This window comes from Nilaparvata lugens, chromosome 13, assembly GCF_014356525.2.
Source record: "Nilaparvata lugens isolate BPH chromosome 13, ASM1435652v1, whole genome shotgun sequence".
NCBI classification, from domain to species: Eukaryota; Metazoa; Arthropoda; class Insecta; order Hemiptera; family Delphacidae; genus Nilaparvata; species Nilaparvata lugens.
The window spans coordinates 19,858,099-19,881,355 of NC_052516.1; the positions used below are offsets into that span (position 1 = coordinate 19,858,099).

General features: G+C 36.6%; 1 protein-coding gene across 5 annotated transcripts in view; it reads right to left on the minus strand.

Annotated features, from left to right (window-relative positions):
- LOC111049667 (pickpocket protein 28-like) overlaps positions 1 to 23,257 on the minus strand; it is a 111,108-nt gene that overhangs the window by 33,146 nt on the left and 54,705 nt on the right. For all 5 annotated transcript variants that reach the window (XR_005572796.1, XM_039440023.1, XM_039440021.1 and 2 more), the window contains exon 6: positions 15,744 to 15,945. Coding sequence is in view for 4 of the 5 variants with exons in the window: in XM_039440023.1 (XP_039295957.1) it covers positions 15,744 to 15,945 (202 nt within the window). In the remaining variant the exon portion in view is untranslated. The remainder of the gene's footprint in view (positions 1 to 15,743; positions 15,946 to 23,257) is intronic.

Genomic DNA, 23,257 nt, shown 5'->3' on the forward strand with positions numbered 1-23,257 from the left:
TTCATACCTGGCTCCAACACCAACGTGATGGAGGAAAGAGTCAAGTATTTCAAAAAATTCTCCTACATGCTCTCGTCTGGCGATCCTATAGAGGGATATTATTAGTACCTTAGGTCTGGTAAGCTCAATGCACGATGCCTCAAATACCTTTTCTCTATTAAATACATGTAAATCACCTCTAACTTTAAATTTAAAATCATTTCTCACGAGTATTGCTGAGCCGCCATGATTATCTACTGCCTTAAAAAACTATCAGCACAAGAGAAACCAGGAATCGAGTTAAGTAGGCTGACATTTGGAGTGTTCAACCAGTGTTCATCAAGACATTATTATAGGAATGAGTGTGTGGAATCAGACTCTTTCACGACTCTAACATTCAGGAACCGGGTGTTGCTGGCCGTCACTGAGTCCAACACCTCGGTCACCAGCTGTTTCCAGCAGTCAGGATCGAGATCTCTGAGTCGAGAAAGGCATTTCCAATCCTTACATTACGTCCTCTTCCGATTCTGATATTTTTCGGAACCCAGGAGAATTGGGAGATTTGGTCCAAAATCTAACTAGTCCAGGCGCTGGCTTACATTGAGCATACATGAGAGAGGCAGAGAATTTGACTTCGGATTATTGTTAGGGGGTCTTTAGTGTATTTGAAACTCGATGTCGTCACTCCCCAGGGTGGTCGACAGCTTGGGGGGGTGGGGGGTAATTTGTAAAAAACGCGCGCTTATAAAATCGCCTGTCCTGTAGTTACTATTCATAGTACAGCTTTTAATTGTTTTTCAATATTATGTACAAATAACTGGCTTTCAATGTGGTCCTCTACATTTTTGCGATAAACCGCATAGTTTTTCCGTAAAAAAATAAAATATCTCGAAAAATGTATTTTTTTATTATGGACTTTTTGTTATTTCTCGAATATGCAAGTCATTAGCAGACTTAGAGGAAAAAGCTCCCAATAAACGTTGTAGGCCGTCTCTTCCTGAATCCAATGATATATATAGTTTGGGGGTTTCGATCATAGATGCGTCAGTGGGAGGGGGATAAGTAGCACTGTTACGCTGCGGCGCGGTCCTCCCCCATGGTTAATGCGCGTAATGGCCTGTCTATCGCATCGCTCCTACTAGTCTATGCATGCAAATTATGTATTTCAGGAACGCTATCTTATGTATTTTCGGTCGCTGAGCACGATTTTTCAACTCTCAAGTCTCAATAATTGATAATTCTCATCATAATATACAAATTATGGTCAAAATTACAAACTTCATCTCATTCTGCAAGGAAACTAAGAAATGACTGTTTGAAATAAACGAAACTTGTGTTTTAAGAAATATATTAGGATAGAATGATGATAATATTTATATGTTTTTATGTTCTATCGTTTTCATCTCAAATTAATTTATTGTGATGCGCTGCAGGCTAAATTATATTATCAATTGCACACTGGCCACGCTTACTTGATATAGTGGTCAGTTAATTTCCAAGAAATATTTGTGGAATTTCTTAGTTCTTCATGGTGGAAATGGAATTGATCATTCATTCATTATCATAATGATTATGTTTAGTATGAAAATGTTAATCTTTCGTGAATCTTCAGTTTGTCGTGAACTTTTGAGAAATTAAATCCAATATAATAATAGATATGTGTCAAATCAAAATTAAATGAAAATTTGAATATTCATTCATATTATTTCTAACAGTATTATTATAATGATATTTCACTAACTTTTGATTGATTCATCCATTCTGATATTCCCGTTCAGACTGTTTTGAAATGGTAACAAGTTATTCAGTATCAAAATTTGGGATTCGAATAGTTTTGGGCCATGCCCGTTATTCTTTCCCAAACATATTTATATGATTTGTAATTTTATCCACAAATGAATGAATGAATGTATGTATTCCTGCACGTAGCTAACGTATGGATTATTCCTTTATAGATTCTTGCATGTCACATTAATAAATCTCTGCCACAGATTTAGAAATCAAGTCTCGATGGTTTGGAGAGCATATTATTGGAGTGATTCTTTTATTTTTATTTTATTTATTTATTCATATGCAAATACAATTCAGGTAAAAACAACAGGCATTTGCCCAAAACTGCTTCAAACCTTAATTTGGAATACACAGTCTAAAGGTTATGCTACTTACTCTTACTTTTACTCTGCTGCTTCTAAATGTTCACTTCCTTTGTTTGATTTTAGACCATAGACATGAAAAGCTATGTCCACCTGTATCACTCCATCTTTATTGAGAATTTTTATAACTCTTCTCATCACAAAGTTTCCATAATCTTGCAGCGTATTGAAGTTTTGAAAAGTGAAGTAGGAGTTGAATTTAGGAGAGCCATGTCATCATTATGCGAATTTGTCAACGATATTTAGGGATTTAGTCAAATCCACAACTAGTTTCACTTACAATTTCATGGGCCAAGTGAGATTAAGAGTTTTTTTCAAATATCCATCAGATGTTGACAGAGATTGCGGTTATTGTAGAAATGCATGCTGCACTAAAACTTCAATGCTGAATTATCTTTAAACAGCTACCTAGTAAAAATACAGATATCAGAATGATCTTTTTGTTCTAGAATTAACTAAGACTAGGATTTTTGTTTGATTGCATCGTGGAGAATGAAAGAACTCTGTTTCTTTTTATAGGTGAGAATACACTTTTACAATTTGCCACAACTATGTTCAGATAACAATCGTTGGAGACCGAATAACTATTTCTTTCTATACGTTCAAAAGAGAATTACACACTTCTTCACTTGCTTCCAGACCATTGATAACATTATGCAGATTCTGTTGTCCATCAGAGTCTTGAAGAAAAATGTAATGTTCTCTTGAGAAGGTTATGCTTCTGGAAATCATTATCATCTCTCATTATTCTTGTTTTACTTCATTCGATGACTTTCTTCACAATCTCCATAATGATATCCATTATGATGTCAACATACTTGAACAAAATATCTTTAATGGAAGATTTATTTATATAGTAGCAGCCATTTTAGGAAAGCCTTTGAAGAACTAGCTATTCCAATCACTCAGTTTTGGATGATCGAATGAGGGTTTGCTCCAAAGCATGATCGGTTGTCACATTTATGGAATTTTCAAGGTTTCATTTGACAGACAGTCAATGTATTGACTGTATAGAGTTAATGTTTCCTTATTGAAAATTATTTTCTACTTCTATGGGTATTTTTTCATATTTTCTAGATATAACACAGACTCCATAACATAGTTTGTGTGATTGAATGAAAAAAGTATGGGATCTTTTCTCGTACAGTTTCTGTGTGCAATACCAGAGTCCTTCCTTATGAACATGAATACAATTTAAGATCATTTAAACTATGTTACAATAATCAGTCATAAATTTCAAGTAGTCATTGATTTTACATTGTTATTCTTAAAAAACTCCACAAATAGCTCCTGACTTCTTTCAAATATATATTGACAATCTCTCATATTTGAACCGTTCATGAGTCCTTGTAGTTGTTTCATTGAATTGATTGCTTGCTCTCACACCTTAATTATACTGATCTCCCCTCCTATTATATAGATTTCCAACAGTATTCTCTCCAAATATTTCAAATTCAACAAAGATATTTCCCATTCCACTTTCATTCAAGTACCACCCCAAGAAAATCAGTCAAACTCAGCCAGATGAAAAGTATCTATTCGCGTAGATATAAGTTACAGAAATCAGTTGATAAATCTGCGTTTACACCAATCTTTATAGATTCTATTGGATTTAACGGAACTTGGCAAACACATATGTCCATCATGTGTATGATAAGTTATGTTCAATCTTATAGAATCTATAAAGATTGAGTTATTAACATCTCGTTAATAACTTTGGTGTAAACGCAGCTTTAGAGTTGTATTTCCTTTGTAATCAAATATTCAGTCATATCACATGGGAGTAATTGGCATTATTTGTGCTTCAACTGTAAATTTATATCAAGAAAATATTTTACTCCTGTTACACGGTGCTCTATATGGGATAGCCTATATTATTTGTTTAACTTACTCCATTACTTGACTTTCGCAATTCCAAAGTGATAATTGAACTAAATCGAATAATTATTCTCTCTTGATGGAATATCAGTTTTTTAAAGACTGAGAAACACATATAGGATTCCTAACAAGATGGTTTAACATTACAATGTAATCATAAATAATGATAATGAGATGAAGTTTGTAATTTTGACCATAATTTGTATATTATGATGAGAATTATCAATTATTGAGACTTGAGAGTTGAAAAATCGTGCTCAGCGACCGAAAATACATAAGATAGCGTTCCTGAAATACATAATTTGCATGCATAGACTAGTAGGAGCGATGCGATAGACAGGCCATTACGCGCATTAACCATGGGGGAGGACCGCGTCGCAGCGTAACAGTGCTACTTATCCCCCTCCTACTGACGCATCTATGATCGAAACCCCCAAACTATATATATCATTGGATTCAAGAAGAGACGGCCTACAACGTTTATTGGGAGCTTTTTCCTCTAAGTCTGCTAATGACTTGAATATTCGAGAAATAACAAAAAGTCCATAATAAAAAAATACATTTTTCGAGATATTTTATTTTTTTACGGAAAAACTATGCGGTTTATCGCAAAAATGTAGAGGACCACATTGAAAGCCAGTTATTTGTACATAATATTGAAAAAAAATTAAAAGTTGTACTATGAATAGTAACTACAGGACAGGCGATTTTATAAGCGCGCGTTTTTTACAACTTACCCCCCACCACCCAAGCTGTCGACCACCCTGGGGAGTGACGACATCGAGTTTCATATACACTAAAGACCCCCTAACAATAATCCGAAGTCAAATTCTCTGCCTCTCTCATGTATGCTCAATGTAAGCCAGCGCCTGGACTAAACTTGTTGTCACAGGTCGGAACAGGTTGTCTGGCTGTCACGAGCCGTGGAAGTCGTCGTACGGGACTTGCCTTCTCACCAGTACCATATCTCGATGCCTCACGCATCTTCCTTCAAGTCCAGTTAAGGGAAGGCACAGTTCGAAGTTGTTGAAGAAGTGTAGAGGATGATCATGTTACGAGTTGCACCTGCTCTGGCTGCGTCCTGCTCAAAACACGTTGACATAACTAGCTCTAAAATCAATTTCCCTCATTAGCCACGAAATATATTGTGACACACTGTTTCTACTAAGAAAGGGGGGGAATAAACGAGAAGGAAAGGGGGGGTTGGGATGAGAAGGGTACGCAATGGACATATGTGCCCAAGCACAGGGTACATGCTGTCGCATCTCTGACAGTGATATGATGCAGTACTACCATCTGTGCGCCAGGTTGGATCCTCACCAACTGGTGACAGTGCATCTGCATCGCCAAGGAGATTAGCAGTAGGATAGGAGCCGTGGCTCGGTCCTATTAGAGTGGAACTGCTGAGGTGCGCTGTGAGAGTAAACTTGATATAAGCTATCTTAGAACAATCTATTCTTATTCTCATAACAGCGAGTCTTTCTGTTATTCCTTCAAATTCAATTATTCTTGATTTAATTTTTCTTTGATTATAAATCCAACTTCATTTTTGGCCTTGAGTTTCTCCAAAATGGTAGAAAATATATCCACCCTTTCTTTGTATGATTTTTTCATAGTTTCTTCTCACTCCAGATACTCCTAGAATATCTATACTTGTTTTTCTTAGTGCTTTTTCCAATTCACAAAATCTTTCTTCAGTTCTTAGAGTGCGAAAATGTAGAGTTCCTATAATTATTCCTGGGGGGTTTTGGTTGTACTTCCCCATGATGACCAACCGTCCTGAGGGAAAACTACTTCTAATTTCATCCAAATTACAATCCATTTTCCTGTCCATTTTGTTGGTTGGCAGCCTAGTTTCCATTTTTTCCTATTCATTCTGACTGCCTGTTTGATCTAATCTTGAACCACCATCGTGATTTTCATCTGATTGCTTGCTCAGACTGTCCTCCTCTTTGTTTTTTACATCATTCTTTGTGAGGAATCACTCCAGGCTGTTATTCCCACTGACTTTCCTTCCCTTCTTTTTAGACAGGCGATCCAGAGAATCTTTCTCTTCGCCTTGTGGCTTTGGTGATGCCTCTTCACTTCTCGCTCGTTTACCGGAGTTAGACTCTTGTCTGTCCAATTCTTTCAGGGATAAAAGCGTCCCATCCACAACTAACTTCTCCCCTATCATGTTTACTCTTCTACCTTCTGCTTCCAATTTTACAAGGTGCAGGAATAGTTGCTTCCTGATTGCCCTGTTCTCACGAGAGAAATCTTCATTTATCTGAACATTTTTGAACTCTTCTGATTCTTGCAGTTTTCTCTCTGCACTCAATTTATATTGTTCTTCACTATCATCGAATTCAACTCCACAATTACAGGCGATTTTCCCTCATTTTTGTTTGTTCTCCATAATTCTCTAATATAATTTTCATTAGAATCAGGGACTACTAATTGCAAAATTCTTATCACTTAGCAAAAATCTCATAGCAAAAAATTCCTTACTTTTTACTCCAAAAAGCAACAAGTTGAATTCTCTGTCTTTGTCTTCCTTAAGCATGACATTATTGGAATTTTTCTGTTTCATGTGGTTAATTTCATTTTTTATCTCATTTATTTCCTTTCCAAAGTTACTATTCAATGTGTCGACCTTATTGTCTAACTCATCAAGTTTCTTCAATCTTCCTAATATATGGTCTATTTTTTTCTCAATATTAGTCATTGTGTGGTTGATTTAATTTCACGGCCAAAATACAATGAAAATGACAAATACTGACAAACTATATGGAATGAAAAAACAAAGATAACAATACTGACACCTCAAAGGAAATTCTGATTTATCATTGCTGTGGTGATGAATGAAACTTATCAAAGAATTCTGTAGCCTAGGTCACGGTAGATAAGAAGCTGATAGGTAGTTCAAGTGTTCTGATTCTTTTTCTTGTTCTTCCAACTTTGTACTCTGCTTTTTTCACTATTATTATTGTTGCTTCATTCTATCATTTTCCTGTATTGCCTGCGTGGTAAATTCAGTCTTTGAAGTTTGATGCAAGTTGATCAAATTCCATCTTCCTCACTTCAATGTGTGAGTGTATCTTTCTCCTAATCGTTCAATTTAACCTAGAAAACCGGTACTTGCACACTTTTGAGTGACTGAAACCCGTCACTAACTATCCGAAAAATGTTATTCCCTGTACACTGGACACACTGTGATCAAAAATTAGTTCATTAGTTCACCTGCTCAGAAAAACGACATGAACAACACTTTGTCACTCGAATTTTCGATTTTTCCACGAACACGATCTGAAGACTATATTTCACAGCACTTCAAGGCTGTCCATTATTAGAATGAGATAAATCAATTAGTATCATCTGCAAGAAAAAAAAAACCGGTGGGACCGTGATTTGAACCTGGGACCTTCTGGGTGAGAGGCACCGCTCTACAAGACTTTGACACTATGACTGTTGGAAATGGGGCAAAAAAGTAGGGACATGAAGTTATTGGGACTGCATTCTTCTATAGTGTAGCCTACTGCACATGCGCTGCGGTTAGCAAGCATAAAGAAAACAGCTGGGGCCTATTTCGCAAAGGTACAAGTATTGTTAGCAACCATGGTTACGGACAAGTACTTGTAGTTACAAGTTTACAAGTACTCACGTTTCACAAAAATTATTTATGATCTACAAGTTTACAAGTTTATGATGGTTTTGATAGTTTACAATGATACATAGGTTTTGATAGTTTACATGATAGTTTACAAGTTTACAATTTTACAAGTCTACAAGTACTTCAATAGTAAACATAACCTATTTTCATGATAATTTCTTTACAAGTTTACAAGTTTACAATTTTACAAGTCTACAAGTAATTCAATAGTAAACATAACCTATTTTCATGATAATTTCTTTTTTTCATCATTTCCTTCAATAGTAAACATAACCTATTTTCATGATAATTCCTTTACTAGTATACAAGTTTACAATTTTACAAGTCTACAAGTACTTCAATAGTAAATATAACCTATTTTCATGATAATTTCTTTTTTTCATCATTTCCTTCAATAGTAAACATAACCTATTTTCATGATAATTCCTTTACTAGTTTACAAGTTTACAATTTTACAAGTCTACAAGTACTTCAATAGTAAATATAACCTATTTTCATGATAATTTCTTTTTTTCATCCTTTTAAAAGGCTACTTGTACTTTTCAATAATTACTTTGAAAATATTTGATAGCAATATAATGTTTTTTGTACAGTCTACTTTATTGTTTGCTGAATTTGTAACCTACATCGTATATGGACTCTGTATATATATATAGTATATGTACTATATATATATACTATATATATACTATACTATATATACTATATATATACTATAGTACACATAACCTATAAGGTAATACATTAATAACTATTTCGGAAATTTATTAGATTCAATTTTGTAATGCATATATTCCCAAAATAATGGATTATAGAGGAATAAAGGGCATTTTTGATTATTAGAAATATTCATTGAATATTTAAAATCATTTTAATGATCACTTGTAGATTTTTCACATAGCTTTCCACTTAGGTAGAAATTTCATAGTTACAAACAAGTAATTTCGACAAAAATTGTTGGCTACAATGAAAATCTTTGTGAAACACTTGTTTGTAACAAGCAAATCACTTGTAAACTTGTAGAAATTCATTGTAACTAGAAGTTTACAATTCTGCTTTTGTGAAACGCTTGTAATCAGCAACAAGACTTGTAACCTACTCTTGTACCTTTGTGGAACAGGCCCCTGGCGAGCCTGAAGTCGATTATTGCTCGCTCCTCACAAAACAACTGTCTTATGATGAGTTTTCAGTTCATAAAGAAGAACTTTACAAGCGGTTGTAGAAAAATTACTATTTGAGGCTGTTCCCTGGAAAACGACCATTTGACTGAACTATAATGGAATCTCAAATACAATGAAATTTTGAAATGGAATTCGGAGCTTAAAATGCAATTTTGATGGTTCACTCTTAAAAAAGCTGCTAGAGAATTGTTTAATAATAATGATGATAATAACTTCTCTGATTGCCAATGAATTGCAACCAAAGGAGTTTATTGACAAAACATATACATAATTATAATAATATAATATTATATATTATAATATAATAATATTATTATACATACAAAAGCTGCTAACACTAATAGTCCAGGCAATGAATGCTCAAAAAAGGGTATAGAGGGTGTGATGTGGAGTTTTAACACCATAAAATACTTTTCAAGTGAACAACTTAGCTTTAGTAGAATTGTAAAACGAAAAGAATAGATAGCCTAGTCAAGGTACCACTCAAGCAAAATCAAATATCATTTATGATAAAGAGTAATCATATTATCTAGAGTGATAAGAGAACCATGCAAAATTGTAATTAAACAATAATGAGAATTCTTTGGCAGTAAATAAAATTATGAAGCGGCTTGTTTATTATTGGCAGATCATAATAAATAAAAGATTGCATGTACAATTTGAGGATAGAATCCTTTGTTTTGATTTAATACATCAATCAATCTAGGATCAATCGACAATTTATTGAATCGATATCTAACAAATCAGCTGATTGTTCGATCAACTAATATGAATTGAATTATAATTTTCACTCACAAAATATATATTATATATACTAGGGCAGGTTTATGTAAATAGATAACAACGACTATTATTGTCACTCGGATATTTATTGAAATCTAAAAAATATGAAAACCAAGAATACACAAAACTCACATAAAAAATTAAATGTATATCGTATTATAGCATCATATATCGAGATTTATTCATTGGAATACTCTCAGACTATACCTAATTTATTTATTCGTAAACTTTTATTTATCTTTGTATAACAAAGTTGGAGGAACCCTGAATCTTAAGTAACCAATTACATCACATTTTACTAAGATTAGAAAGTCAATCAGAGGAAAGCTTATAAATCGTTCACGGAAGAGATGACATTTTTCTGAAAATCACTCTCTCTGGCTTGTGATCTCGACCTGTGAGGAGCACATGGAGAATAGGGCCTCTTTTCCAATCAATTTTCAAAACATCAAGCCAATCCCATTTTTAAATGTCAAGTATATGTAATTAATGTTTGATTATTTGTGAACTCAGTGTTGTTAAAGAGTTCTTAATTGTAATTTATTCCCGTAACTATACTTTTAATACTGATAGAAATCTATAAAAAATCTGGACCATACATGAGCCCCACAGAGACGAAAAGGACCTGGCCAATTAATTATTGGAGACAATTAATTATTCTACGAGAGCTACAAGAACATCATTATAGTGAGTGTGCAATTTATCTTAAATGAGCTCATTTAATAATAAGGCCTTTATCAGTGAATTGGGGAATTGATCAAAGCGCTATATAAATTTATTCAAGTTTAAGAAATTTGCAACATGTTGAATACTATCATATAGTTTATAAGAACTCTTTTATGAATTTATTGATATATGTAGGAAGCTTATTTCCATGCATGGCACGAACACACAAACCCTGAGATTTTAAATTATCATTTTTATTAATTATTATTCATTGATCAAAGATGTTCTAGTAAATCTATAGACTGAACAGGTTTCAATTTGTCCAATTATGAACCGACTTGAAGTCTCTATATCAGTATTAATAATATATATATTTTTACAGCTCACAATACTGTGTATGCTAAGCAATCCTGTGATATTTATTACCATATTAGAAAATTCATTTATTTAAAGAAAATTATATTTATCAAGAAATATTTCGTACAAGATCTTAGAAGTTTTTATTATTTCCTAACTCATCTCGTGATATACAGTTTGAGCTGTCTTGGTACCAAGCATTTTCATTCCGCAGCATATGTAATTATGGGATTGATGAATATTGATATTATACAGAGCATTTACTACTTAAATCATCCTTTGATGATATTAATACTATTCAACCAGAAAAATCCTACTGATAATTACATTAATAAGTCTACAGTATATCATATAAGGATCCAGAGAACTTCAAGAACTGGCGTTGTAAGTTTTAAGGAATTTCAAGAGGGTAAATTGGTGCATACCTGTATTCATGACAAGCATTTTAAGAATCAACTGGAAAAACCATAGTTGATTTTCATTATTCTCGATTGGATATATGGCTACTGATAATCAGTCACCAACTATCTTTTTGACTTCCTTATTGTTATTCTTCCATAACTTCACGGAAGCAGCGGTAAGAATTATTGATCACCAGTCATTGAATCCTATGGTGATTCATTATATTTGGAGTATTCATGCATCTACTACTGAGCTAGAGCTGTGGTCTGAACCCAGCATATTTGCAAGCCGGACGGCCTTAACTTTTTGCAAATTTATTTGCCAAATAGGGATTTTAGCAACTGCTCCAGTATATATCAAAATTATCTCTCCACAAGGGAAAAGTTTGGAAGACAACTTTTGACCCCGCCGTTCTGTTTAGGGTAGTGGGGAGGTAAACATATCAAAAGTCCCTACCCTTACACCCTATGATAAGGGGGTGGGGGTGGTTCAAAGGTACAATTTTTTGTTTCTCGCATATAGTTCGAAAACTATGCATTCTACAGACATGACTATTCTATAGGAAATTAAAGCTTCCATGATTTCCTATAATATTGATCCCACAATTTTTTCTATATCTCTCCCACTTTTCGAGATATCCGCTCTGGAAGATGTGACTTTTTTTTGAAAAAACACATTTTCCCTCAATTGTTTGCTATTTTTGCTCTCATAACTTTTTGAATATCGATGGGAAAAATCCATGCTGATCATGAGTTTATCGCAAACTATTGAGCACATTTTCAAAATTCTCTGAAAGCTCTGTTTATTTGTAGTTTGATGGAGATCTATAGATTGCTAATATATTGTATTTTTCTTTCTTAGTTTGTAATTGTAGGTATTATTTAAGGGTATATGAACTACTATAGGCAGTCACACTTTTCCAACCACATACATAAAACTAAATGAACTATTATCAATTGGAGCAATATTAATTATAATGAATTTCTTTATGAAAATAGATTATGTTTAATAACAAAAATAATAGTAAGAAGTAAATTGACCAACTTTTAAGAGTTATCAACAGTTTCTTACTATCTTTGTCTCAGCTATTATAGTGGTCTGCACATCTTGTCTAGCTCATAATTATCATTGTGCCATCCACCCATCTTACATATTTTTTTGCCACTTGTCATAGCATCTGATTTCACAAGTGGTATTATGCAAGTAATGCCACCAGCAATCTGCAACAATAACATGCATTTATGTTGTCATGAGAATATTGTTGAAGGATGCCAATTATGTGGATAAAATTGAAAATAATAATTATTTTTATCACGTACACCCTGAGTAGCTTCAGAGGTGGGTGATTGATACCCAGGTGTTGCTCCTGGATGACTTCGCTCAGTCGTAATGTGGGCGGGGAAAGGAGGCAAGTCGAAGTTCCTCTTCCTTCTTCTTTGTGCCTCAGCTGGCGTGAACAGCACCTCCTGGTGCTTCTGACGGCGTGAAGGTCGCTCTCTTCTCTGATGACACCACTTTGATGTAATTTTGTATCGGCCTTACGGCCTTGGTTCCGCTCCAGTGGAGTAGGAAAAGGAAGGACAGACAGGATAGGGACGGCAGACAATGGTCCGCTGTGCCCTGGGGAGAAGGAAGAATAGGGACGGCAGACAACGGTCCGCTGTGCCCTAGGGAGAAGGAAGAATAGGGACGGCAGACAACAGTCCGCTGTGCCCTGGGGAGAAGGAAGAATAGGGACGGCAGACAACAGTCTGCTGTGCCCTGAGGGGATGGGAGGACAGGGACGGCAGACAACGGTCCGCTGTGCCCTGGGGAAATTGGAGGACAGGGACGGCAGACAACGGTCCGCTGTGCCCTAGGGAGATGGGAGGTCAGGGACGGCAGACAACGGTCCGCTGTGCCCTGGGGGAATGGAAGGTCAGGGACGGCAGACAACGGTCCGCTGTGCCCTGGGGAAATGGGAGGACAGGGACGGCAGACAACGGTCCGCTGTGCCCTAGGGAGATGGGAGGACAGGGACGGCAGACAACGGTCCGCTGTGCCCTAGGGAGATGGGAGGTTAGGGACTTACAGCAGCCAAGGGGCCGCTGTACCAGGACCGGAGGTCGGGGACGTATGGCAGCCAACGGGCCGCTGTACCAGGAGCAGGAAGGTTGTGAGTGGAATGCTCTGGACTGGGGCTCGTCCGGCCTTTAAATACTCCCCCAAAGTGGAGGGGATGGAGTTGTGCCGCCGCCAGAGGCGGTGGAAATCGTCTTGATGCGCGGAAGATGGTGCGCCATCGGTACCTTCCTTATCTCCGCGGTCGGCTAGCATTGCTGATAGCCGAGCGTCTTTCAATAATATTATTTATTATTTTCTCGTCACAATTTTACTTTGTGACACCCCACTCCTACTTGGGGGGGGGGGTGTTCAGAGCCCTCTATGGCACCACCTTAAAAGGCGTGAGCCATCTAGGCATCACCTTAAGAGGTGTACACCTTCTCAGGCATCACCTTAAGAGGTGTATGCCGCTCAGGCATCACCTTTAGAGGTGTATGCCACTGCCTATAGGCATCATCTATGCCTGATCTACGGGCACATATTTATGCCGTCCATCCGGTAATTGGATCTTTATACGTGGCTTGCCAGCCCGTTTGTGCTTACCAGGCGTCGAGACTCGGTTGCAGAACACTGGATCCCTCCTCCGCTTTGATTTGTTCATACTCTTTCGCGAATTTTTCCAACTCATCAATACTATGAACATCCGATTGCCGAATATACAATTTGTACTGTGGGAGAAGATTTTTATACACTCTCTGTAATTTATTCTCGTCTGTGAGACCTCCTTGTCGCCTCATGAGTGTCAGTACATCTTCGAGAAATTCGTCAAACGATTCACCTTCCCTTCGCTTCCTTGCCTGTATTAAATTCTCGAGGTCCTCCTCATAGGTGAGTGGGTAGTAGCGTGATCTGAAATCTGTCACAAAATTGTCCCACGATTTCCACTGGTCACGACGATTACGCATCCATAGAGTAGCTTTACCAACTAGTAGCTCAGGAAGGGCAACTAGTAGTTGGTTGCCAGTGAGCCCATAGGCTTGTTGTAGCTCGTCTAGCCTTTCTAAGAAGCTGGGAGCATCTGATTGGCCATTGAATGACAGTCTCCAGCTTCTTACTTTGTCACATACCGCCCCTGGGTCCATGAGGGGGTTTGTGTGAATGTTGGTTCCAACTTCAGCATGAGTACCTGTTGCTGAGTGTCCAGATCCCCCACTGCTTCTGCTCACTATTCCGGGTCTTAGGCTGGGATAACGTACAGCCATCTTCTTATGTTGTTCTACTAACAAACTTCTCAACTCAGCAAGTGTTCCAGATGACACTATGCCCCAATCTTGTAGAAGATTGAACGCTTCTTCCTTTTTCAATTTATAGATCCAGGAAACTCTGGGGTCGGCTATCACCTCGGGGTTTACGTCCTCAACTGACTGATCCTCTGTCAGCTCCTGATGTCGAGCATCTGAATCAGACTCGCCCTGTTCACTCATGATGATTCTCACTTCGTTGCCTCGTGCCCCAAGTGCAGGCGCCAATCTATCACGTACACCCTGAGTAGCTTCAGAGGTGGGTGATTGATACCCAGGTGTTGCTCCTGGATGACTTCGCTCAGTCGTAATGTGGGCGGGGAAAGGAGGCAAGTCGAAGTTCCTCTTCCTTCTTCTTTGTGCCTCAGCTGGCGTGAACAGCACCTCCTGGTGCTTCTGACGGCGTGAAGGTCGCTCTCTTCTCTGATGACACCACTTTGATGTAATTTTGTATCGGCCTTACGGCCTCGGTTCCGCTCCAGTGGAGTAGGAAAAGGAAGGACAGACAGGATAGGGACGGCAGACAATGGTCCGCTGTGCCCTGGGGAGAAGGAAGAATAGGGACGGCAGACAACGGTCCGCTGTGCCCTAGGGAGGAGGAAGAATAGGGACGGCAGACAACGGTCCGCTGTGCCCTGGGAAAATTGGAGGACAGGGACGGCAGACAACGGTCCGCTGTGCCCTAGGGAGATGGGAGGACAGGGACGGCAGACAACGGTCCGCTGTGCCCTGGGGCTTCTCTCAAGACAAAATTTCAAGACCATAGTTGAACTCCACTACTATAATTGAACATTTTCTCCCAATCTATTCTTAAAAAAACGCTAGGGATTGTATGGAAAATGCAGTTTAACCGCCCATCTTGGCCATATCTTTGGCGTGATTCTGAAGTCCTCTCATGACAAAATTTCCAGACCCTTGCTGATCTTCTGTACCAGATCTGAACATGATCTGTCAATTAGTTTTTGAGAAAGCATAGAGAATGCAGGAAAACGCTCAAAAACCTTGGGACAGGCGTTATTCCAGGACCCTCCCAATACAACATTTTCATTCCTCAGCTTAGCCTGTGTAAAAAATTTCAGCATTTTCCTCTATTTATACTTGCAAAATGTGAGAAAATGCAGAAAAAATGCTATGGAGTTAACACTGGGGAAACACAAGGTGTTTCAAGGTCACAGTGGCAAAACTACAGGACTCTTACTGTAAATAATATATTAATCAGCTGAAATCATGTGTTGATGCATAAAGGACAGTGTGTGTGATATCTCCCAAATAGAGTCAGCAGTTTTGAATGAATGAAAAATTGTAGAAATAACATGCAATTAATTTCAGCTCAATGATGAATACGTACCGTGAATCCTTTTAGAAAGCCCGAGCATAGCATGTCATATTCACTGGTATTCATCATCATCAGAATCGATAGGCCTAACTTCTTGCCAGAGTTGTTGACCCTGAGTGGATAAGACATGTTCAAAGGAGCTTTATTATCGTAGCCTTTCTCCAAGTCCCAATGGATAGCATTTGGAAGTGATTTCAGATACTTGGAATTCAATCTGCAATCAATACCATTTTTGCTTATTATAACTCATCTCAATGGGAGAATGCAATGGTCAAGTGAGAACAATATCCCCTTCTCAAACACTTGTGGAATAGAAAAAAAAAACTGTTAATCCATCAGGTTAGGTTAGGTTGAATTAGGTTAGGTTAGGTTAGGTTAGGTTAAGTGACATGTCAATATTCACAATATAGTCCCAATCACAAATGTCATCCCATGATCAATTTTGAATAACAGCTGTGGAAAATGTCTCAATTTCCTTGTTAGGTCTAGCCTAACAACTTAACTGCCATCCACATATTTTCATACTGCAATGGTGGGCCGTGAGACCCCATGTGGGATCTCACATGACTTTGCCAACCAGTCATGAGACTCCAAATGGGATCACATGCAAGCATTTATTTCACTTACTGTGTGCTCATCAGGAGTCTCAATTCACGTGTTTTTATACTCTATTCTTGTTCCTCACATTCCAATCTTCCAAATCATATATTTAGCCACTCAAAAAGAGGGCTGGGAAAGAAATTATACAAAATCAAAATTTTTTGTATATTTTCAAGTTAATAGTGTCTCTACCAATAATAAAACTATAATTATCTTATTTATTCTCAGCAAATAAAAGTTGTGGTGGTAGAACTGCTGTACAGCAGCGTTCAAGGTGGCACTGGTTGGGTTGTTTTCAGTTGTCGCATGCTCGCGATCGTTTTGTGATTTGTGATTTCTAACCTATAACGAGATATGAGATTGTGTTTTCTTGTTTTATGATTTTTGTGTTTTGTGTGTTTAAAATTCGGATTAATTATGGATGAAGAGGAAATATACGATTGTTTAATGGAAGACAGCAGTGATGATGACGACTTTGAGATGCTTGATTCGGACTTGGATCCAGAATTTTTTCCAAGTGAAAATGACAATACCGGTAACAATAGTGATATGAGTGACAATAACGTTGAAGAGGATACTAATGATAATGTGAATATTTCAGATAATGAGGTAAATAATTTAGATATTGATTTAGGTTTACTAACTTGGAACAATGATGACAGAGTTAGAATTGATTTTGTTTATGATCCTATTGTTACCAGTGTAGGTATCAATCCAGACCTAATTGAGACATTACATGATGGAAATCCTACAGACTTTTTTCATTATTTTTTGACAAGGTAGTTATTGATATTATTGTATTGGAAACCAATAAAAATGCAGCTACAAAACTTTCAAAAGCCTTGAAAAAACATGCAAGAATAAAACACTGGGTGCCAACTTGTTCTGGTGAAATAAAAAGATTTTTTGGTATTGTAATATGGATGGGTGTGAACAAGTTGCCTGCTGAAGAAAATTATTGGAGTAAGTCAGAGGTATTTTCTAATAATATTTGAAAATATATGTCAAGGAATGTTTGAGTTGCTAATGAACACTATTCATTTTTGTGATGAAACCATTGGGGGAGGCAGAGTACGAAAAGTTAAATCATTAGTGGACTTATTTGTTGAAAAATTCAACTGGTACTACCAACCAGAGAAAGACATTGTGATTGATGAGTCAATAGTCCCATTCACAGGGCGACTCTCATTTAAACATTTTATCAAAAATAAAAGACACCAATACGGCATAAAATTATTCAAAATATGTGCACCACCTTACTATACTGTGGGAATAAAAGTTTATTGTGGAAAAGAAGCAGGAGAATCGCGAAATTCAACAAAAAATGTGGTAATGGAACTAGTTCAACCTTACATCAATTCAGCAAGAACTTTATTCACAGATAATTTCTATACAAGTGTTGACTTAACTACAGAGTTACAGGAGAATCAAACTCATCTTGTCGGGACACTGCGTTCTAATAGAAAGCATAATCCGAAAGAAATTGTCAACAAAAAACTGAAGAAAGGCGAGTTTTTGTCAATGTAGAGCTCAACAAATATTATGGTATGTAAATGTAGAGATAAGAAGGATTTACTTATGCTCAGCACAGTTGACTCACCTGAGATCATAGAAGTTGAAAAAAGGAACAGGGTGACTCTAAAGCCAAAAGTTGTATTGAATTATAATAAGGCAAAGTCAGCTATTGATCTTGCAGACAACTATCATCATACAGCTCCCCTTTAAGGAAATCAGTCAAGTGGTACCGAAAGTTGGCTTTTGATGTTATATGCAATACAGCAGTGGTAAATGCACATTATTTGTATTCCATGATTATGAACAGAAAAGTATCTATTGCCGATTTTAGAGTGAGCCTAGTGCAAGATTTAGTGATAAGTGCTATCACACAAGAAGGAGATGAACAATTATTAGAAGACTTTCACAAGCTTATCCATGCTCCCAAAGGACGATGTGCGTCCTGCTACTCGCTAAACTCAGCTAAATAAGGCAGGAAATTTGCACAAACAAGGTCGACAAAGACACAAACAAAATGCCATACATGCAATATATATTATTGTATGGACTGCTTCTTTCATGAACACAAAGTGTGGAAATAAGGAGTTAAGTTTCTACAATTTTTCATGTTTTATTTCTGAATCTATTATGTTTTATTTCATGTTTTATCTATTCACTCTTATTATCCAACTAAATAACACCTAAGTTGCATGTTTTTCAACGTCCCTCAGACGTTAAATATAACCTAGTCACCAACCTTACTAACTAATTGTCACCAGACAGCCATGAGACCCCATCTGGGATCTCAGGTTGTGAAACGTTTATTATCATTTATATATATTTAATCAGACTCAAAATGGTTCATAGTATGCATCTGGGACAGTATTTGTTGTAAAATACTTATGGCTGGTTGTGACACATTTTCATTTTATGCATGGCCTAAAAGTAAAAGTTAATGAGATCCCGAGTGGGGTCTCATGGCAGTCAAGTTCGTGATAATGATAAGTCGCAGAAAACTCGGAAGCCCGATGGCCGCAAAAATTTTCAGAGTTTTGCTATATTGCTTGTATTTAAATAACCGTTCAAGATATTCAATCATTTTTTCAGACGAAAATATTTTTGCAGTGGGAAACACTCTTTATCCACCAAATGCCAATCCCAACAATTAGAAAACCATGTAACTCATATTTATTTAAAAACAAGATAGCGGCAAAAATATGTCAATTTTCAAGAAATCGTCTGTAATTCTAATAATGTCAAGGATATTGGATCAATTCAGTCATCTGGAAGCTCCAAAATAATAATCAGACTACAATATCTGAGAGATTCATCCAATTTAACCAACTTTCACTATGGTGAATAAAGCTTCAAACTCTTGAATTATTAGAATTACAGACAATTTCATAAGAATTTACATATTTTTGCTGCTATCTTGTTTTTTCTTGATGACAAACATTTTTGATATTGTCATCATGGATAATCGCTTTCTACGCATCATTATAAAGACCATACCATTCCCAAGTCTGTACCTTCAAGGAGTCATGAGTTACACGGTTTTCTAGTTGTTGCGTTTGGCATTTGGTGGGAAAAGAGTGTTTTCTGCTGCAAACACTACTTTTTACTCTTTTTCCAATGATGCTCCAGCCGTAGAACTTACGTAGGACTTACAGCCTCCAACCAGATGTAATTTTAAAGCTTTGGAAATATTCTACAACACTGTGCCAGTATTACTAGTATTTCTCTACTGCAAATACTTATACAGAATGGAAAGTAAAATATTGTCCCCGAAAAATGTATGTTTCAAAATTTTGAAGTTGTATGAGTAATGGAAAGAATAGTTGAAATGAGATGATTCTCTCGAACATCATTGTTTGGTTAATTGTAACACTTTGGTGGTAAAACCAATCTGATATCTCTCACAATAACTGAATAACAAGCAATAAAAGAAATTCTGTCAATAGTGACCACCATCTTGTATTTTTCAATGATGTTGGGTATTTTCGTTGTTTCCAATATCAATATTTTTATTTGTCTTGTTGTAATGAATAGATTGAGACAATTTGCAAGTTTCTATCTTAAAGAAGTCATGTAAAAATTGATTTCATAGTTCTAACTTGTTACCTCATACATATGAAAAAACGCACCAGAAATCATTAAGGGTTTTCTTTGGAGGGCGCTGGAGGATTCATTTTCCAACATACAGTGTATGAAGATATATCAGTCCAGTGTTGAAAAAACAGTCTGAATTTTATACATTTGAAATTTCTCTGTATCTCTTGCACAAAGAAAGTTATAATAGAATAAAATTTGAACAAATTTAGAAAAAAAGTTTTCTTGGGCTTTTTATGGTTATAACTAAAAAGATGTGCGTTTTAGAGAAAAATTTTATGAAACAAAAATTGTAAAGAAAGAAACGGTTGAATATCTTGAATGGTTATTGAAATAAAAGAGTAGATTAATTTTACTGGTCCTGGGACAACTCAAGGTCACCCTTTCCTGGGATACCTCAAGGTCACCCATGATGTCATAACCTAACCTCAAGGTCACCCATGACGTCATAACCTAACCCAACCCAAGTTTTTGATATCTAACCTAACCTAACCCAAGTTTTTGATATCTAACCTAACCCAACCTAAGTTTTTGATATCTAACATAACCTAATTGAATAAAATTCTTCTTCTTCTTCTTCTTCATCTTCTTCTTTCTCATCTTCTTCTTCTTCTTCATCTTCTTCTTCTTCTTCTTCTTCTTCTTCTTCTTCTTCTTCTTCTTCTTCTTCTCTTCTTCTTCTTCTTCTCCTTCTTCCTCTTCTAAAAATAAATAGAGAAGTTTTCCTTGTAGTCAAATTTTCCTTGTAGTCGAACTTTCCTTGTTGATAAACGTTGAAGTAAATAATCCATGATCATTCATCCCAAATCAAACTTAAATCAAAATTAAATCAAACCTAAATCAAACTTAAATCAAAGCTAAATCAAAATTAAATCAAACTTAAATCAAAGCTGAATCAAAATTAAATCAAAATTAAATCAAACCTAAATCAAAGCTAAATCAAAATCAAATCAAAATTAAATCAAACTTGAATCAAAGCTAAATCAAAATTAAATCAAACTTAAATCAAAATTAAATCAAACTCAAATCAAAATTGAATCAAAATTAAATCAAAGCCTGCTGTGATGGTGGGATGAGGTTCTGTATATATTGACTGCGATAAATGTTGAAGTAAGTTAATCCATGATCATTCGTCCCAAAGCAGTTGTTATTCAAAAGTTGTTCTTATGACAAAGACAATGTGGGTGATAGATAAAGTTATTATTTTTAGAATAAGACCTTCAAATACTAATAACTTTGTCCTCTCCTTCTTCTTCTTCTTCTTCTTCTTCTTCTTCTCCCTCCTCCTCTTCTTCTTCCTCTTTTTCTCTTCTTCACCTTCTTATTAGTATGTATTAATATATAATCTTCACCTAATCTATTCTATAGATTTATTATTATGACTATTTATTTCCAATAAATAGAGAATTTTCCTTGTACTGAGAGTTATGGGTGTGTACCATCAACAACAGCAGCATACTGCCCCCACCACCGTGCGCTGGCTTGCTTGAGCCCCGGCCTGAGCCCCGGCCTGAGCCCCGGCCTGAGCCCCGGCCTGAGCCCCGGCCTGAGCCCCGGCCTGAGCCCCAGCACAAGCCCCAGCACAAGCCCCGGCCCAAGCATATGCACTGCATCCCTAAAAAAAAAAAAAAAAAAAAAAAAAAAAAAAATTGCTCAAGTTGGTCATGCAGGAGCATGGTTGGGGGTCGTCCACTCAGTGGTCAGTCAGTCAGTTCAATTACTGATCAGTCACTGTTCAGTCACTGTTCAGTCACTGTGCAGTCACCACTGTTCACTTATAGCTCACTTGAAGCTGCAATGAGTTTGGATATAGTTGTTAAAGTATACATAATAAACAACAAGTAAATAGATATCCACCGTGGTGTAGTGGTTAGCACTCCTGCTTTCCATTCTAGAGGACTCGGGTTTGAATTATTCATAAGGTCTCGGGTTCGAATCTTCATTGTATATATGGGGATGTAAGATGTTTGGTTAAGGAATGTAGGTAGGTAGGTAGAGTGTAGGTGTTATTGTTTGTAAACCATTACACCACGATGGATATCTTTTGTTGAAATATGATTCAAAGCATGTACCAAGCAGCGCTCTACCTTGTGCTAGCACTCAGTGCTAGTGCATTGGATTCAAAGTACAGGACACAGGATTTTCTGACATTGAGGGAACATGGTCTTGATGCATCAAACATCTTCCATATTCGTCAGTGTCTACTAACATCTGGATATCCAGCTCTACAAGGTAACCGGTCAGCAATCAACCGAATGTATAGTGACATCAATGACTGGTACATGGAAATGGCAGGGGAACGAGCGGTGGAGGGGGATCTTTGCCGTCATGTCCACTGCGCATACAATCTGCGCACATGTCTCCACTCATCATTTACCATGACGGACTTTCTAGAAGCAGTCATCAAGAGTTCAGTTGAGATCTGCGCACCATACTGTGAAGAACAAGTACCTACTACTGCTGCGGACCCAGCCACCACTTGCAATGAAGGGAGCGTGTGAGTGTGGGAATTGTCATTTTGTAATTGGTACCCAATGGATAGTAAAACCGTGTGTGCAATACTATGGTGATGGCTACAAACCATTTGAATCTGTTGATAACCTAATGGGAGTAATATCTAACCTCTTCCCTGATGCTGAAGTGAGAAGTGATTTTAGGAATAATGCAATTACTCTGAACTTTCCAATCAGTAAAAGTTTCTGTGAAATATCCCAAAGACTTGGAAGTGTGTACTACTGGCTTGTCATTGATATCTTGGACTGAATATCTATATAACCTCAATAATTGTAAATGTGTATTATCTTCTCTTGCATATATATATAATGTTAATAAACAAGGAGTGAAATTGTCATTGCTTCCCATCTTATTGTGTATACAACCTAGACCACCTCACACACACAGTTGTGTGGGTGTTGGAAAAAGCCAGTTGCAAAAAGTAATTCTCAAACAATTAATATCAATCAATGTCCAGAAGAGCTTTTTCCAACACCCTGCACACACACACACTATATCAAAAGGATATAAGAAAAAATACAGAGTTGAGTAGAAAACAAATAATATTATATTGAGAAATAAAGCAATTGAAAATTAATAGAAATACAGGAAAAAAATAATGGCAAATATATATGGATCATGAACATTTCAAAATAGATATTGCATAGGTGATGATTGCACTCACACACACACACAGGACTAGTCCAGGAGACCGCGATCTCTGAGAAAATTCAAGATGTGCAGAGCACGCACCCTTTGTAAACTTGTCTGCATCCTGTCTTATCATCATCCTGCTTTGATAGAAGCTTGTCTGTGGATGAGATAGTCTA